The sequence below is a fragment of the Cydia amplana genome, chromosome 8 (genome assembly GCF_948474715.1).
Source record: "Cydia amplana chromosome 8, ilCydAmpl1.1, whole genome shotgun sequence".
NCBI classification, from domain to species: Eukaryota; Metazoa; Arthropoda; class Insecta; order Lepidoptera; family Tortricidae; genus Cydia; species Cydia amplana.
Genome location: NC_086076.1, coordinates 9,602,900 through 9,623,477, shown reverse-complemented (window position 1 = coordinate 9,623,477; position 20,578 = coordinate 9,602,900). Strand labels below are relative to the sequence as shown.

General features: G+C 35.6%; 1 protein-coding gene across 1 annotated transcript in view; it reads right to left on the bottom strand.

Annotated features, from left to right (window-relative positions):
- The window catches only part of LOC134650046 (uncharacterized), a 47,530-nt gene that overhangs the window by 2,080 nt on the left and 24,872 nt on the right, over positions 1-20,578 (bottom strand). Inside the window, exon 2 of the mRNA XM_063504870.1 lies at positions 5,414-5,472. Coding sequence (XP_063360940.1) covers positions 5,414-5,472 — 59 coding nt within the window. The remainder of the gene's footprint in view (positions 1-5,413; positions 5,473-20,578) is intronic.

Sequence of the window (20,578 nt, the reverse complement as noted above, 5' to 3'; positions counted from 1 at the left end):
CTTAAATCGGTAAGTGGGCGTTTTTTTTGGTGTCCCCTACACTTTTTTTTCAAATTTGGGATTTTTTATGTTATTTCTACTCAGAATCACGAGCTCTTTCTATCCTAATAGGAGAAAAAAAGTGTCCCAGAATTTCCATACATTTTTCGATCTTTCCATTCCGCGACCGCCATACAACGACGTAATGGAAATAAAAACCTAAGGACACTTTTTTCTCCTATTAGGATAGAAAGAGCTCGTGATTCTGAGTAGAAATAACATAAAAAATCCCAAATTTGAAAAAAAAAAGTGTAGGGGACAACAAAAAAAAACGTCCAAGTATAGATTATAAAATTAAATAGGTAGATGTCATACATAATTAGGGTTGCCAACCGTACTATATTATATAGTATTGTACTATATTTTGGCTCTCTGTACTATATACTTTTGGAAAAATATATAGTACGCTATAATACTATATTTCCGATTAAACGTATGTTACACTTATGTTTAGTATTTTATCTAAAAGTACCATATTTTTTTGAAATGTACTATATTTTTGATGCCCTATTCTGGAAAATACTATATTCTACCAAAAAATAGTTGGCAACCCTATACATAATACATACACATAAAAGAAAAAGTAACAATAAGGGCCTCCAGTGCCTACGGCTGAGATTAAACCAGAGTCTTATTTTAGTAGTGATCCTACTTAAAAAAATATAACTAATTTGTTTTGTTTCACAGTACTTATACAATAATTGCGACCAAAAGCTGCCCTAGTAGCACGGTCGCATTTTTATCGTTTATCACCATGCCTGTCACGTTCTAACAAGTATGTAAGTGCGAAAGTGACGGGCATAGTGATAGTCGATAAAAATGGAACCGTGCTGAGCCCGCTGATAACACAGAAGAATCATCTAATACCTTTAAACGAGCAATTCTTATTATTTATATATTTATTTATTTATATATATATTGCGGGGATCTCGGAAACGGCTCTAACGATTTCGATGAAATTTGCTATACGGGGGTTTTCGGGGGCGAAAAATCGATCTAGCTAGGTCTTATCTCTGGGAAAACGCGCATTTTCGAGTTTTTATATGTTTTCCGAGCGAAGCTCGTTCACCCAGATATTAAACTATTATTGCAAAAATCGAAACATTCTCAAATAACTACACAGCCGTATGGCTATAATTTACTGAATGCAAACCGTATATTCCCTGGCCGGGAGGCAGTTATAATGTAATCAGGTGTCAGGACAAGGCTCAGGTAAAAAGGCATCCCTAGGGTTATAGTTTCAAAGGGACCGACAAGTTATTTTCACGACCTCATGTAACTAGATGTTGTAAATTAGTTTGACATACCTACCTATTAAAATGACTAGTAGTACTTTAACTGATGTTGAACGTTGTCTGGAAGAGATCGCTTTTAAGCGATAAGACCGCCATTTGTTTACCTATAGTTGTGTTTATGTTATGACGAACGCAGCAAGTAAGATTTTTTTACAGTTGTGGGAAAGACTGGGTTTAAAGTTTAAAGTCAATGTAATTTTTTGCAAGCTGTAAACTAAACATTTGTGTTTCTTGTAAGATTTTATAAGAGATATCGATCTGATCCAATCAACCTTACATTTAAGACGATACCTCAAAGTTTCGCCGCTAATCCTTAAAGCTTTTCTAGCCTATCATTTATCATCTAACTAATCTATAGCTCTATCGACCCACTACGTATGGCACTTTATATTTCAAAACATCTTGCCTTATACAACTAAGATTGTGGTATGCAAATATGACAAGTAATTAAGACGAGCTCATTTATTCATGTCAAAGAATCAGCCGTTGAAGACTAGTGATTATAGAAAGCGACAATTGAAAATAATATCCTTCTACAAGTAGCTTTCCACCTTTTTATGGGAAGTGATTAAAGTGGAGAAATGATGAGTATTTGCCTCCTGTCAACCCACACACAATAAGTTTAGCTTTGATGTGTTGGTAACCTGAGCGCGATAAATATTAGGTGTAATGTATACTATAAAATAAATTTAGATTTTTTTAACACGACTATAACACGAGGTTTTATTTCTGAGACCTGATGACATAAAGCATTGTCATAGAGCGTTTCTGCATTTTTATGGTCGCCTTGTGTTATATTGTTTATGGCAGTTAGGTATAATATATATTGTTATATTTTGATTTTAATTTATGTTAATGTAATTTAGTTTAGTTTATATTTAATTTTAATGTAATATTATAATGTAATATGATCCTATGTTGGTCGAAATAAATGAATTATTATAATATATATGATATAATAACCGTCTTTTAGGTTCATGATCAGAGCAGGGTCAATGATGTTATAAGAAGTAAAAAAACCGGCCAAGTGCGAGTCGGACTCGCGCACGGAGGGTTCCGCACCATCAACAAAAAATAGAGCAAAACAAGCAAAATAAACAAGCAAAAAAACGGTCACCCATCCAAGTACTGACCGCGCCCGACGTTGCTTAACTTCGGTCAAAAATCACGTTTGTTGTATGGGAGCCCCACTTAAATCTTTATTTTATTCTGTTTTTAGTATTTGTTGTTATAGCGGCAACAGAAATACATCATCTGTGAAAATTTCAACTGTCTAGCTATCACGGTTCGTGAGATACAGCCTGGTGACAGACGGACGGACGGACGGACGGACGGACAGCGGAGTCTTAGTAATAGGGTCCCGTTTTTACCCTTTGGGTACGGAACCCTAAAAAAAACTTCCAGGATCTTACTAAAAACGATCAGTTCTATTCTATATACAGTTATCTAGGTAAAAGTATGAATTCAGCAGACATACAAGCAAACCGTACCTTGTATAGTAAGAAGTAATGAAATATAATTTATTTACACCTATATTTAACCCGAGAACACGAGGTTACAAAATTATTCTAAAACAGTTTTGTAAATGTAAACCAGCTGTTTAGTATGCAGCTGCTAAACTACCTAGAAAATGGTTTCTTCCCATACGTGCAAGTCGTAAAACTAGCGTCGCGCGAAAAACACAATAACGAACACGCATCAAAGCAGGCGGTTGTTGTCTTCGCTTACAAAATGCTTCGATTCGAAACAGTATAAATTGTGGTATTTATTTATACGGAGTTGTTATTAGGATCACGAAGCCTCTCTTAGACTGGTTCACATACACCGATGCCCTCGGTATAAAGGAAATAGCAGTGCAAAAACAACTGTCAGACTTCCCTAACAGTCTATCTACAATGGCAACACCACGCTCGCAGGTAGAGAGAGTGTGGGAGAACGGCAAGATGTGGCCATTGTTCAGCGACGCGGAAAAAATCGGGACTGTTTGATCAAATCGGTGTACAATCGAAAGGAAATCGGCCCGGTGAGGGACATGTGAACGCAGTGAAGTGCGTCCATTGTCGGTTGCCATTCATAAAGTGCACGTGCTATTCGCTTGGGAATTTTAGCGCTGGTTGCGTCACAAGAATAATAAATATTGCTTACGTAAAAAAATGTTTGATAGTCTTGATCGGTATTGTTAGTTGTTAGGTCTACATTTCCCAATGAAATATGGCGCTAGCGGCGAAACAGACCGACGCTGGTAAGAGCGTTTCGAAACCAGGAATACAGCTAGATCAATATGCTTCCCAAACGCTTCAATAGGTACCTACTACTGTTTTTTTTTGTAAAGTCATATTGGCAATTGCTATTTGCTATACTCAATTCAACAACATATATGAACGACTTTACTGTGAGAACTTCCTACGACATTTACCTGCAAAATAACATTTCACACTTTTTTCAATAAGTACAGGTAACTTCAATTTGGTGGGGTAAAGAGCTACGCGGTGGTTCTATGTGTGGATTAAATAAAAAAAACTTTCCCATTCTATAACAATGTATATAAAAAATAAGTTCTCACATTACATAATCATTGATGAGTAATCTAGGCCCCAAAAAACTCATTTCAGATAAGCTGTTTTCTCTTTCATTCGAGTTTATGATGAGTCAATCTCATGCGCTTTGTTGAAAGAGAAATTAAATTAGCTCCTTCAAAGGAGTGATTCAATCTGCGATATCTTTTTATTTGGTTGACCTCGCATCGCGCTGACATTTAACATGTGCGTCTACTGCAGTGGGCCCTTTTTAGTGGGAGCAATTTACATGTTTGGAGGAGATAAAAAGTTAAACTTATGGAGTTATTGGAACTATTGCATACAGAAGGCGCCGGAGACACATAAAATAGTTATTTTCGATACAAGTGCGAAAAAGAGGAAATTTGAAACGAGTGGCGATAAATTAAATCACGACCGAAGGGAGTGTTCTAAATCGACACAAGTTGCGAATTACCTATTCGCACGTGTATCGAACAACGTTTTACAGTACATATGGCACTTTAAAGTTTCGACATACGCACGAAAAGTGCTATTTTACGCACTAGTGCGGAAAAGTAGCCCCATATGTACTGTAAAACACTTTTAGGGCATTTAAGGACGTGAAAAAGTACCCTCCTTAACCAAACTAAGTAATATATAAGGTGTTAATTTATTAGTTGCAGATAACAGATGTCACTTTCCTTTAAAACAATTAACTTTAAATAGGAATTAAGAATATTTAATATTTTTTTTCCTTTACCGAACAAAAAAATAATTATAATTTCGTCTAAAAAATAATCACCATATGCATTTTGATTTAACTGACAAGACGTTTAACACTATCTGTCATATGTCAACAATTGTTAATAATTAGATTATTGTTAGAATTACGAGATGTTTTTACGTAGCAAATTTGTTTTTCAGTTTTCTACAAAAAAACAACGTAAAAGCTGTAATGTTTCATACTTTACTATACTTACTCCAGAAACCGAGTACTATCAGCTGTAAAAATATCTGCAACTAATAAGTTAGCACCTTATATAACCTCCTTTTACTTTACCATAAATAGCGTAAGTAGCGTAGCGTAGGACACTAAACTGACCACAGAAGAAGAATGAAGATAATCTAGATCCCTGTCAATGTCATGTTTCATTAGTTTTTCGAGGGATTTTTGATCTCCCGAACTCCCAAGCGAGACCTCAGACTTCGGCAACTGATACACTCAGGTAGCAATTTTTTTAACTTTATTTACCTTTGGGAGATACCTTCCGTCCGGTCTAATTATTAAAGAACAGCTAAGTAAGTAAATTCTTAAAGCTACGCCTCTATGACGACAGCAACAATACATTATGGATAATCATTTGTACATAACAATAGTTCTACGTTGGTTTTAATGGTTTACTACCTATTTTATGGAGGGACGAGCCAGGAGTTTAGGATGAAACAGTGTTTATGATGTTTTCCAAGCAGCCATTTGCTTTTTATGCAGTGGTTATACATTTGTGGACGGGCGATTACTTGAGAAAGCTGTAAGTAGTTATACAAGGGATATGTATGTCTTACCTGGCCAGCAGTATCACAGATTTCAACTCGGATCGGTCGGTCGTCCACCTCCACTACAACTGTAAACAAAAGAGAAAATATGTTTAATATATGAAAAAAGGCCCCTATTATCACCTCTATGCACTCTTAAAATTGGACATCTCAGACTTCTGAAGTTTTGCACTAACTAGGTATGTATTTTCTTAAATAGTAGTACCAGTCATAGTTTAGGTAGGTACCTATGAGAAATACAGAAAGCGATTTGGACAATTCGCATCTATTAACACATTCACCGCTCCGCCGCGCACGGTCGTAGCGCTATGTCGTAGCCAATAACATGGATTTCCCGGTATGTAGCGAAAATGCTTCGTAGAGGCAAAACGACAACGTGTCGTGATTAACCCTGAATAGGTTAAAACAAAAAAGATTGCATTGACGTTCTATCTATGTATGTATTTTAATCAACGACACATTACTTAACGGATTCATATTTGGAACGCCAGAAAAGTGGTACATATTTAAATGTCAGTACGAATAAGCACCTAAACTACACAACACCACATAATAAATAATAGTACTAAGTACAGAAGACTCACTCTCTAACAAAACGCGTGTGTTACGATCAGCACACATATGGCCGCTAGGTGGCGACAGCGCCACGCGCGGCTTATGGCTTTCCCCAAAATTGGGGCCGAACGGATGTACTTTTAGCTACCTGTACCTGTAGCAAAGCGAGACACGCCTGACAACACCTGAGTATATGATTATTGTTCAGCTGGGTAGGTGCACTCAAATCACGTACCATAAGTATTTGGCAAGAGTTTGTTGCACTAATAACTACGCGTACTAGATAGAAGGTTTAGGACTATAAAAAGCAGGCGAGATCAACTGTGATTATAGTTGGTTTTATTGTTTAACATTAACCCAAACGTAAATGACCCAAGGAAAAGAGAGAATGATTATGTAAAAGGTATAATAATTGAAAAACTTGTATCATTACCAGACTGCCTTATGAACAATTAGTCAATTAATTAAAACAATACCTACACTTCTACAACAAAACCTTAAAACGAAAGTTTTTGTATGAATGAACCACCAGGACAATACATTACAATTACACAAATTAAATATGTACATTTAGAATCCCGTATTTCTATACGAAGCCGGTCTCTATTTTTTTTTTAGTGCTCAGTGCTGCTAATAACTAGACTGACTATTGATGACCAGTTACGTAGTAGAGCTATCTATTCTTTATGTTGCGCTATATTTTGAGCCCTTCGTCCTATCGTCTACTGTCGAACATACGTGTCTCGCAGATAAGCGATTGTTCCGTCCTTTTATAGCTATCTCCTCCTGTCGTATTGTTTTAATATAAACAGCTTGACCAATGAAATAAAGCTTCCAGGCAAGTGAGGCAAGCGTTAATAACCATGGAGTAGCTTCTAATGAGTTAATGCCTTTCAACCAGTAGATTATACCCCTTCTATTGTATAAGGACGTGGATTGTATTGTAAGTCTGAGCGTTAAGAGCCGTTTTCGAATAGTAATCGAACTACTTTCAAGAATGTCTGAGGCTTTAAGGATTCCTTAGATACGGGCTAAAAGGATTGTATTGTTTTTCTTACGGATAGAATTATGCACTAACATCGATCTGTGTTATACTTAGTTAATACATATAGACATCTAATCTAATAAATAAAGTACCTACACCATTATAAAGTAGTCATTTAAAAACGAAAATTCAAAGCGGCTCAATAAATCCGTTTTAATCTTGGACGATCGTCCAGGTGGGTCAACTGCTCTTCCAATTGAGCTTTAGCGCCAATGACGACATCCACGAAATTGTAAGCAAGTGTGAATTTAATACTAAACTTATTAATTAACGGGTCTAATTTATGTACCCGCAGTGCCCCAGTCATGGTCCTTGCTCGCGAAACAATTGCACTGGTCACACCGGTTCAGGACAACGCGCAGGATGTCCGAGTGGGCCGTAGCGTGTCCGGACCGGACGGCTCGTGCCATAAAACACCGGGACAAAGGAACCCGTACGGTAATCTAGTATGGAATTACGTAGATACATATAGATTTCTAAAGTCAAACTCAGAACGTTTAACTGTTTAAATTGCCCTGTGACTAGGGTGGCTACTTGGCTAGAATAGCGAATCACTAAATTGCAATTTTGTCTATTTTTCTCGCTATCGCTTGAATATGCACGAGCTTCCAAGAGGCAAATAAACATAACTTCGATTTTCAAGGTTTGCGGTTAGCCCGCATGACGAACATAGGTACAAGTAGGGTTTGCACGACGGATCCGAAATGTATGGGAATATCCGCGGATCCGGATCTAGATCCGGATAATTTCATACATTTCGGATCCGGATTGCAAACCTTAGGTACAAGTAGTGTTCACAGCAAAAAAGCTAAGCATCAATCAAGTATCTTAAACTCGTTTATTTTGTGCTGAGTATTTAGTTTTATAAACACCGTCAAAATACAAAATAACAAAACAGGTCATGTCCTAATCCTAATCAACTTTTCAATTAGAAACTCGTACTTACCTAATAGCATAGAGACAAAAATACATAGAGTGCTCACTCCATAGATCAGTTTTAGTACCAAAAAGACTATTAGCATCTAGCATCGAGTAGCGGAACTATCAGTACTGCTACTTGACAATAGATGTAGCACCGACCGGACAAGACTTTCCGGTCGGTGCTACATCTATTGTCAAGTAGCAGTACTGATAGTTCCGCTACTCGATGCTAGATGTAGACACTGAAATTAATAATCTGAACTGATGTATGGAGTGAGCACTCTTGTCTTACTATATTTCTCTATGCTAATAGTAACAAGTACATACATATAAACAAATGACAATTAACATTAACTTGACAACTCTGCGAAAAAACTCAAAAACCAGTCAGCCAGTCAGTTTCACGTTTGTTTGTAGGATCATTAATCCAATGCTGTTTAAAAAATTTGGCCTCATAAAATAATTCCTGGCCAAGATAGGAAAAGAACCTTGTACGTATACTCAACTCATAGATTAATCACTTAAGTGGAGTACTTAGTCATATCCTCAGATATGGATATTGGTCGTTGTAAAAGGAAGTTGAATCATCGAACGTACAGTAGGTGGATCCTTAGCTAAGGAAATATTTATATAGATACCTAAACCTACTGAAATAGATATTTTATAAATATAACGTAGGCGGGTAAGTTAGCTTTTACGGGCCTAGAATCTAGAAACAGTAGAAATCAAATACCTATTTGGTTCCTATTGAATTTATTTTTCATATACATACATAAGTATAATATTTCCTCTTTGTCGCAAGTGTTTTGTATCAACAAGTTTTATTAAACAGACATTACCTACATTTTATCTTGAAATTCGATTGAAAAGCTACGAGTACAAAGAGACATCATGCATTGCAATAAAAGATTTCACATACGAATAGTTTTCGAAAATATTACTATGACTAAAGAACCATGTGACCATGAATGACGGTGCTTGCTTCAATGACCGTTACGAGGCGGTTCCAATTCTAAATAGGAAAAGAAAAAACTAGTTTGTTTCCTTGACCACGTCGAGGGTCTAACTAAGGTAACATGATAAGGTTGCATGCAACAATTTATGCGCTATTTTAGTAGCGGTATTTATTATTACTAAACTTGAGTACACGTACCTAAATCAATGATCATGGACTCAATAATCGCATTAATGCTGCTGTGGCCGTATCGTGAATGGACCAGCGAATGGTAAATAAAATCTGCCCATCACATAAATTGACTGGACTGGAGTAGAATTTTTTGCTTATCCATTAATTACCCATTAATATGGAAATAAAGGGCTAAAGAGCTGTTTTATAAAATACTATAATTATGCAGAATTATTCTTCAGACTTTTATGCATTGTTATATTTCTCAGATACGTACAATACGTGGCCCGGAACAAAAGCATTTAGAACTGAATACGAAAGAACATCTCACCGTCACCACACTGAACGTATCCAATTTCAGTGTAACGTCAATTTTCTTAGGCTCTTAGCACAGCTTTCCCCATGGTCTAATAAAACATGGTCTTCTCTTCCCAGAGTGTCACTTGCCTACGTCACAATAACATTGCCACTTTATTTCAACATAACATGTTACATGGGTACATTATATCTATGGTTAATAAGTTAATTTATTTCTTTATAATTTAATAATTTTCATTTATATGTATTTTATTTTAAATTTTACAATAACACGTCATTTTTAATTATTCGTTAGCAATATCTTCCGATTCACGAAAGAAATTTCAGACGTTCGGGTAATTCTGTTTACACTACTGGCAACACAGGATAGCGCTGTCACATTTGACAATCCGCCATTTTGTCCCTGACCGACCGTCCTTGTCGAACGCGTGTTAATTGTTATTTCCTTCTCGCTCAGTGTCAGCAGTCGCAGTGTTTTCCAAACTTTTCACGTCGTAAGCTTCGTAATTAATGTTTTGTTACGAAAATGGTTGGCTGCTCTATTCGGAACTGTAAGAGTAGGAGTGAAAAGTGCAGTATAGATTTGTTTTATTTTACTATGTTTCTACATGAATAACTTAAAATTAATGCCGTTAAAATAATTTTCACTGTTGGTTAAAATTCTCCCACATTTTAAAGTTTGAGAACCTGTAAACAGCATGATGACGTAGGCAAGTGCCAGTTAGGTCATTCGCGAATCTCGGAAGAGAGTACCAGGCGGAGTATATTATTATACCATGGCTTTCCCTAAAGAGATTACCTTTTGTACGGCTTCCCATAAGACCCTTCTCGAGATTGAAACTTCTTTGTCTGCGACTTAGGGGTCGTTCTCGCATTTCGTGCAAATCGGTGTTTTCGGAAATTTACCAAAAATGTGGTGGCGTTTTCAAATATCTGTTAATGCAAGGTTGTAACATAGGGCCTAAAGTATATGTCTCTCCAATGAACAATTCTAAAAAGGTATGTATTTTCTTTATATGTACAATTAACACCCAATTTTTTCATTCATCTCTACATGTAACGCGTGAAGATATAACTTTGACCTACATTTTAACCTTAAGATACTACAAATAGAAAATTCGTTGTTTGTTTAATGAATGACTTATTTAGTTATGTTTTAAATCGTATAATATTAGAAGCTAGAAATAAATAATAAAAATTATACAGCCTTATAAGTGTATGGTTCAAGTAATTTCTTCATTACCGACGCGAGAAATAGATTAGCTATATTTTGCTATATAGCGAGGGTATATAGCGCCTACCGCCGATGCAACACATTGTTCGTCAGTCAGTTGGCCGCGTGATCTCGTAGCGGACGCCCGTGTGCCGCTGTTAGCGAAAATATATACGATCTCTCGGGTCGGGAAGGAGTGTGGTTCTCGTTAGTCTTCATCGCCATCGCGTGATTTATACAGTAAGTAGCAAGTGTACATTATTATAATTATACGTAATGAAGTGTTTTAGTGTCGCCTTTCAGATGGTTTATTCTGCAAAATTAAGGTCTGATGCCAACTGATGTAGGCGACAAAAACTTCCAAAACTTCATTCATATCGGTTTCATTCACTTCTTTTCCTTCCAATTTTACTGGGGAAGGTAATGAATGACTTAAGAAGGTAATGATAATATATTCGAGGCAGTGCATTTAATGGAAAGAGGCTTAGTTATTATAAATATTACGTTGTTATAAACATTTAAAACTGTATATGATAATAGGGGAGCCCAACCGGGGAGCCTTTGTAGTCTAAGATGGTCGACCTTCACCGATATGTCTGACGGATGAAACTTACATATTATGAAAGAAAATATGTTCCTGAACATAAATAAATAGGGTTGCTTAAAGAAATATTGTCAAGACTATTTTTAATTATTTTTTGAAAAAAAAACATTTTTTTCTTCAAATTTTACCGATTTGTCTGACAAACGAAATAAGTTCCAATGGAAAGTATACAACTTGTACAATATAAATCAACTAGGTTGCCTACCTTTTTCCGGTCACTATTATGTGGTTATAGGGTTGCTTGCGAAAATCCGGTCACAAATAAGGGTTGCCAGGCTTTTAAATAAAATAAAAAGGGAAGACTTTTAGCGATAACTCATAAACGGCTTAACTTATCAAGTTTGCTTTAATTTTGTTTGAATTAGTTTATTAAGCACTATTTTTATGATTTTTTTCATATTTTTTGGATCGATTTTTCAAAAGTTAGAAGGAATAACCGTTTTTTGTTCTTTCTAAATTATTATTTCCGAAATGGTTCACTTTATCAAAAAATGTTGTTTGCAAACTCCTATTTATTTTTAAAGACCTATCCAACGACACCCCACACTATAGGGTTAAAACGATAAAAAAAAAATTACATAGGTACAAAACGCGAATGATTTAAATATATTTTGTCTATGCTAATTTTTAAAAATTTGAAAACTATGTTTTATGTGATATGGTGCGCAGATGATCAAACCGACTTAACAAACACTTGGGGTTGACAATCTCGACTTATAATGATGATAAGTAAATGGTAAATGTACCATCTAGCTTGAACATTATAAGTTGAGATTGTCAACCCCAAGTGTATGTCAAGTCGGTTTGATCATCTCCGCAGTGCTTAAGACACATGTTTTTAATATTGTTGATTTTAATTGGTGTTAATTTTCTTGAAATACAGTTTTTTTATGTTCGTTTTCATAAGTTTGTTTCATTACCGTCCACTGATAAAATTACCATCTCGGCCGAATTCATTACCAGCGCGTAGTTCATTACCAGTAGCCTTATTAAATGAAAAGTAATAACGTTACAAAGGTGCCTTTAGCAGAAAAATGTTAATAAATGAATCCACAAATTGACGAAACTCAAAAGTTTACCATTAAAAAAAAAAAATTACAAATCGAGAGAATCTCACCGATTTGCACGAAATGAGAGAATGACCCTTAGGTCTTTAGACTGAAATAAGCAGGTACCTACGCCTTCCCTAGTAATAGAAAAACAAGTAAGCCTAATTACATCGTAATTATTTGGGAGGGCGGGAAGCAATTTTATGCGTTGAACCTCTGCTTATATACATATCTGTATATATACTACTATTATTTATTTTGTGGCAGAGGTCTATGTATGATTTAGCGCGCTTCTTAGAAGAGGCCTGAGGCCTTCATACGAACATTAGGTACACAAGTTCGTAAACATATTGTAGGGTGCAATTTAAAAACGGTTTGGAAATAAATAGGTATGTAGGTGATTTGTCGATAAAATCTATCGTACTATACGTGGTCTGACGTGGTTAACTGCTCCACCATCGTCTATATTTCTAGGTCTCGTCTAGACACTAGAAAGGGAAGTCAAGTCAAGTCTCGAGAGGGAATAAAACAAATATTATCCTTGCCTTTACACCAAAATAAAAATATTTTAATTTTCCGGGAAGTCGGTCAAATAATAACACGGCTCTAAAGTGAAACAAAAGACGTCCCTAGTGAAGGGCGTCGAATTTTGAGAATTACTACAATGCTAAGTACAAAGACTGGGGATTAAGCCGTTTCATAACCCTTTTCTCCTTGGCCAAGCAACCTTTAGGTGCGTCTAGCTGGCGCCAAATCTGACGTAGGTAGCCCCAATTTAGTGACCTATAAAAGAAAGTAGGTTTAGCAAACAGACGTTGCCAATATTAAGTGTGCTAATGCTAACCTAATTATACGCTGAACTTATTTTATTATTTAGGTACCTAATACTTCAATCGCGATGAAGAACGAATATCGTATAATAATAAAATTGTTTATGAATCTGTAACAGATTTAGGTATTAGAATGATTTATTATTATTGCGTAGCGTTGGTACCTAGCCGTTTTCAGATGTACCTACAACTGTAATCCCGATTTCAGATAGAAACTCGGGTGGTCAAATAGTTTTTCTAGCTAAGTAACAATACGAAACATTCAACATTTACTATTGCTACACATTTGTTACGTATTATTTCTCTGAAACCAGACAAGAATTCCGGATGAGGTCACTAAGAAATATTGTCTTACAACGGTAAAAAGGCCTTTAAGATAATTTACTGCTTCGGTACACTTTAAAATTACTACCAGATTGGTAATCGATGCGATTATAAGGGATCGATTGAATCGATATCTCCAGTTCGGAATTGGGTCGTAGAGATGCATCGATGATAACAAAAAATATGCAGCTTGCATCGCGATATCATGTTTTAATAAGCGGTACAAAATGTTAATAAATCGTTCGATATCTTAACGTACAGATATATCGGAGCGGCCGAGGTGCTTAAAAATATCTGAACACGCACTCTTAACGCCTTGACAATAGAGGCGTGGTCAGATATTTGTGAGCACCTATACCCGTCGGCCGCTCTGATACTGACTTTACATATATGTACAATTATAAATATATAATATATGTATAATACATATGAATCGCCTTGCATCAAATTCAACTCAAATATTTGTTACAATAAGTTGCATTTCACACAATTTGCCTGTGGTCCATAATAAAGTGTGTTTTGTACTGTTCTGTCTGTAAACACGAAATGGCATTATGGCAATCATGAGCTTGTCATTCGTCATTACATCCGGCCGTGGAAATGATGGAGTCCAAACAATTGCCATTATTTAGTGGCATCGTCATTGTCTGGCAGTTTGTTTACCACGGCACAACATGCGTGTAATTAGGAATTTGCAAATGTTGTTTACATTCTTGCTTGGTAGGAACTGAAGAAAGATAGCCATACTATGATTTTGTAGGATCCTACTTCTGAACATAGACATCACATAATGATTTTTCACCACACCAGCTCGTAAAGGCTCTCTTTATTCTTCAGAAATGGGATGAAACAATTTCATTTTATCCACAGGAAAGGCAAAGTAATTAGATGCAAATTCTGAGTTGTTTAATTCTTTATGTTGGCTGGTAGACTTGATTTTAAGTGATGATTTTAAATGATATTTAATACCATTTATTTGAATTGTAGTGTTTAGCGGTTACTTACCTACGTTGTAGGTAGGTACATACCTACATATTTTCCTCGCATTGTTTGTTAAAGCCGCTGGTGGCACGAGCGTGAAACCCTTCGCAACGCTCAAGCTAGCCACGCTCGTGGTTCAATTTGAAATTATTCGCTTTCTCAGATATCAATATTAACACGAGGGGTTAAACACAATAAATTTCAAAGTGTTCTAGATTCTGTTTTCAGTGCATCCCACGTAAAATCACGGGTGGCCCGTTACTATGTAATGAGTTGTCAGGTTAACTTGAGAGTTCATCACTGCTTTATACCTAATTCCCAACTTTAAGCCTTATGACCATGCTAATAAGGCCTGTTAAAATAGCTGGCAAAATGCATCAATTGTGTCGTCCACTGACCTTTGACACGTCGCGATAATTGCCCTTATTGCTCGCACTGTTCTGGATTCATATTAATAGAGTTGTTGGTTGAATGGAGATGATGATAGCAAGTCTTACTGATGGCCAGTAAACATATTGTTGCAGTTACATTGCCTATAACTACCAAATTAATAGGTTTTGGCAACGTCAACTTTTTGTATGTTTCCTTTATTTTGGTCGGGTCTCTTTACCTGCGCGTTCTTATGCCCTGGTACATGGTCCTATACATATAGGTTTGACACAATGTAAAATGTATGGTACCTTTGTCTTTCATCGAACTGATCAGATTATAATTTTTCCGACAGAAAATAGAGATATTTTGTTGAAGTTAAGTTATTCCTGAATACCGCCACAAGATTGCGAGGACCATTTAAGAGGTTCAACCTCTCCAAGAAAAAATCGAGAAAACACAGAGAAAGATAAACAATATAAGGAACTTTTAACATTTTCGCTAAAATACTTGAAATACCTCCTCGAGGCTTTATCGAGGGTTTAGTTTATCTTTAATATATAGGTCACATAGACACGACTTTCCCATTGGTCAACGTTATCCACAACGCGAATGATCTAAGGACGCTGACCATTGGAGCCGTATATTTCCCCGCGGGGAGGTCTTTAATAAGTCAGAGTCGTCTCCAGGGTTTGTTCCTGGTTCGTCGGATTCCTGATTCGTCGTATTCTTGTTTCGTGGGAATTATATACATATAATTAAATATGTCGTGCAGTAAACGAGTATTTACTACCTAAATATGAAGATTTAATGTAATCACCAGTGATCGTACTTTTTCTAGCATTTTTAGCACATTTCGACGAACCAGGAATCCGACGAAACAGGAATACGACGAACCAGGAACAAACCGTCTCCAGGTTTACGGCCACTAGGGCTAGGTAAGGGCTCACAGCCACCTACGACGATGCCATTTACGGGCAAGCGCCAGTGTATGGCGCCTGGACATGGTGGAAGTGTAAATCGATAGCGAGTTTTATCAAAGTGTTAAATAAATATGTTACGTGGGGAAAGGTCTCAAAATAGTGGATATCGAAAATGTGCTAACTGAAATGATGAGGCAGTGAGAGAGGTACTAAATATTAAGTACTTAGATACAGGTCATACAGCTGATGAATAGAGCTATATTGAATTTTATAAGTTTTATAACGTTCTGATGTTATACATCATAAATAAGCACCCATTAAAAAAAATCCGAAAATTTTGATCTATACTTCTATTTAGAATCCTTTACAAAATATGCTGATCGCTTCTGACTTAGCTGCAACATAAAGGTACCTAGCTTATTAGGAAACCTGATGTTGTAAGTAAGAATCTTTAATTAATGCTCAGATTGCTTTGATTAGTTAAGCATCAGGTTAAAACGATTTAGCTACTTACGTTTTGTGTAGGATTGCCAAAATCTCTGTAATCTAAAATCTGCTACTTTCATTATAGGTAAATTAGTCAAATAATAATATACTTAGTTGAAGTTAATAAGGCATATTTATATTACTGGTTCAATCAGCTACAATAAGCACAATTCGATTATATTTATTAAATAATTCGACTTTAATTTACTCTTCACATATGTAGGTAATCCGTCCTACATACGCTTGAGCCCGGTATGGGACGTAGTATTCTGCAAAAATATGAAGACAAATTATACTCTTGTTACTCTTGTACCTCAGAAATAATTGATTTTTCCATGACATTTGCGTTAATACTGTCAACGTCAAAGATATGCACCTATATGTATATATATATATATATATATATTTTGCCTTATTTCAAGGGATTAAGGCACAAGTCTTGTAAGCTCTCATTAACAGCATGACGTTGCATTACATATACTTAGGAAGGACGCAATTCCACATTTATTTTCGATAGTTTGTTTCATCGTATTTCTTCTGATAAATAATACCTATATCTGAACGTCGCCATATCTGAACTTTGTATTGTCAGTTTTCTAAGAATTACGCGTCTCGAACAGCAAGAGTTTTTCTGAAAGTGTGCTATTAATAGACATCGAATTATCCTTCTCCCCTTTTTACATTCTATTTTTGTATTCTGCTAATTCTACATATTGCAATTCTTCTTATACATACATTTTGTTTAAAAAGGATCGTGGTATCTTCTGTGACTTGTAAATGAGTTGTAAATGGTAGGTATGTCGATGGGTAGTCCGTAGTCCGCAGGGCAGTGATTAGTGTCCATATTTGATCCCATACGTCTTGACCGTTTAATAAATCTACAATTCAATAATACATATTGTAACACGCCAGATATGGTCTGTCTGGTGCCAGAGGATAATTTGAGCGTAGGTTGTGATAATTTATTTATAATTCCCGTGAAGTAGAATTGTAAGTTCTGCTGAATAGGCGCCAGTTTATGCTAACATACGATATTGTACATTAACTGTTACAAAGTAAGTTAATACAAAATAATGTCCTTTATAAGAAAAGCCTTTCACGATTACCACTACTAGGTTCCTGTTTTGTAGAGTTTACCACTGACTTATCAATAGGTAGATAACAATTATGAGTACCTATTGTATATTAAGAAGGATGCACTTTTCAGAGTTTATATTATGATCATAATGGAGTGACGTGAGAAATGTGGTTCCGGTTATTTATTTGTCTCTGGAATTCGGTCCGAACTTCCGTTTCCGCAGCAAGTGTCATGGCCGTCGACTGTTTATTTGCACTTTCCACGCTGGTAGATATTTTAATTACGAAAAAGCTGTGTGTCTAAGAAAAAGCTGAATTTTCTAGATGTCAATTTCTTTGGGAAACAAATCGTGATCAAACATGAGTCTTACATGACACACTTGTACTGTACCTATTCTACAACTTCCAACTCTTCCAAGAGATAGAAAATCGCTACGCTCTACCTAGTTAAAGGACCTTTACGTATTGTAATTGTAATTATGCATTCAATCTTATTTTACTTCTTTTCCTCGTTAATAAGTTAGTTTACTTTCGTGACTATACTTGTGTGTAGTAAGTTATTCCAAGCAGCTGTCTAATTTAATTTAGCTTATTTATTGCTCTAAAGATTTTAATGGTCATTTCATTGAGTCGTTTTATGACTATTCAACCGAATAGGTGTCTTTACGATTCATTTTGGTAAGTCTATAAAATAAAATAATATAAGCATGTACTTAACCGGCGCCTTATTGTTAAAAGGAAAATGATATAATTATATTATAATGTGTTGTTATTTATTATGCAATCATTTGCCAGTACATTTTGTGATTATGGAGATAACATTGGCTTTAATCTAATGTATAGAAAGACATCACGAGTCTTTTAGTAACAGTGCTGGCGAGAGTTCAGCGATAATGATAAGATAGCTTCCAGCGGCGCCGTAGCTGATCAAACTCGTTAATTTATAAATAAAATTACTTATAGAAAAGAAAGGGTTATTAACTCCCGAGTCCCCAGGATTACGCATTCTGCCGATTCTGCGTAAATCCTTCTACTAATTTATTTTAATTTTAGAAGCAGTAGAAGCAGTTAGCAGATAATATAATGCAGATATCTTACACGGTAGCTTTAATACTCAATGTTAATGTTAGTTTTAATTTAATGTGTATGTAAGTATGTGTATAATGTTTCTTCAATCTAACAATGTGTCTTCTAAATGTATGCATCAACAGGTGGAATTATATCCCACGTTTTCAACAATGGAATCCTCGATCGTAAACGAATACGAACGAACGTAGTAATTACGATTTTATAATTCGATATATAAGGACCAACTAGTTACAGATGGTAGACACGTTTCTTGTAGAATAAGAACATAGAGCAACCTGCTGGATATGGTCATCGACTACAAAGGATGCATATTAAATAGTTCTAATTTATAACTTGCCATTCAAAAAAGAATATCCGCCGAAGGCCCTTCGTATAAAGTACGCAGAAGGTACCTACTGCTATATGTACTTGTACACCTACAACGACCAGTGCATTGTAGGATAGTCTAGAGTCGGTCTAAGCTAACTCTGCATAACATTTGTAACGACAAAGTGTGGGAATGTCATCATAATTGTAATTTTGTTTTGAAAATATGACTTATAGTTTATACTGTTATAGTAACACCCCCACACTTCTTTGTATTGTCGGTGCATTAGCTTAGTTAGACGAACTCTACTTGTTCACTGAATTTATAATACGACGGAGGACGTACTTACAATGTAAAATGCCCAAAACCCTTAAAAAAATGGGGTTATACATAAACATGCAGTGCGACATATTATCATAAGTATCATAACTTCAGAATTTCTCTTTCATTCCAAAGTAATTGCAGTGCCATGATATTCAGAACCGGTCTAAAAGATCACGACTGATGTTTACACAATACAGCGTTTTAATTTTTAGGTCAATCGTTGTCCTGTTCCGGAAATCCTTTTCATGTTAAACTCCCAACGCAATCAGTTCTCTTTTATTAGGTACTACTGTAGCTACAAACGAATAGGTAAGTGATTAAGTACTAGAATGTATTATAGGTATTAAGTGCTAGAAACACATTCCTTATAATGAAGACTATCCTGCGGTTATCCTTTGCACATCAGTAGGTACTGAGAAAGAGTTTATATTATAAATTGTTTAGGTATTGCTTCTCAAATAAACTTTATTAAGCCACAGTATCCATTGGAGATTGGAGGAATTTTTACACAACAATGATTCATTATGTTATTATTGTGCGATTGATAGACTGTTTCGACATTGGAATACCGTATTCTATGACTGTGACACGTTTGACAGGACCAGTCTAGCGTGATTTGCGTTGATACGTCGGTGAGTGACGGGTTTAAAGCAAAGCTGTAGTTTCCTGTCAAACGAGTTTGGTAAAACGAGCAAATAATATGCAAATAATCAATTGTATTAAACTCTTATGTGTGTCTTTGAACTGAAGTATAAGCTGCCAAGTTCGCGAGAACACAATACACATTTGACAATTCAACTGTATCGGGCATACTAATGTGATCAATAACATATGTATTTTTATATTCAAATTCGAACAATAGTTATGTTATGTTATCCGAAATATGTACCGTGTTCCATTTTTGTTGAATTGCTTTAACTACCAGAAATAATTTTAACCCCTCCTGGACTCAACATCTCTGAAGAGTGCAAAAGTTCTTGATTAATTTATAGGTGAACCAGGATCTATTGAGGGTGCGCCATGTTACGGAAATTTGTTGGTACTAATTTCTAGCAATGGCAACAATTTTAATAATAGACAACATCTACCCTCTATGAAAGTTGTCATTATTGACAATGTAAACATTGCTTTGTCTAGTTTCGTGTGAATTATTATTAGACTGCAATAATCATGCCGAAAGTTTTAGATTTTACAGAGAAAAAAGTTGTAAATAGTGTATATAGTTATTTATTGAAAAAAAAACGCGCGGGAGAGAAATTTCTTCCATTAAAAAACATAACGAAATTAGCATCTGAATTGACGGGTAAGTTTCAAACTTATCGACAAATGTCACTATAGTCAGGTCGTCACGATTTGGTTGATGTCTTGTAATAATGTTATTTGTAAAATTATCTATATAAATTCTTACTTATAACTCTTGCGTTACTTATTGACTTTACGCTATTCATTTTATCTAAATCGAGTCAGCCATTTAAGCGTAAAAACCGAAGAAATATCCAAACATCAAACTCATTAAAGTTGTCGAACTAAAACAAAAATCATCTGCCAATTTCCATTGTCCCCAATATACAAATTGTTGCTATATAAAATTCAAAACGAGCGCCCTCATGACAATACTCCCAAAGTTCTGGTT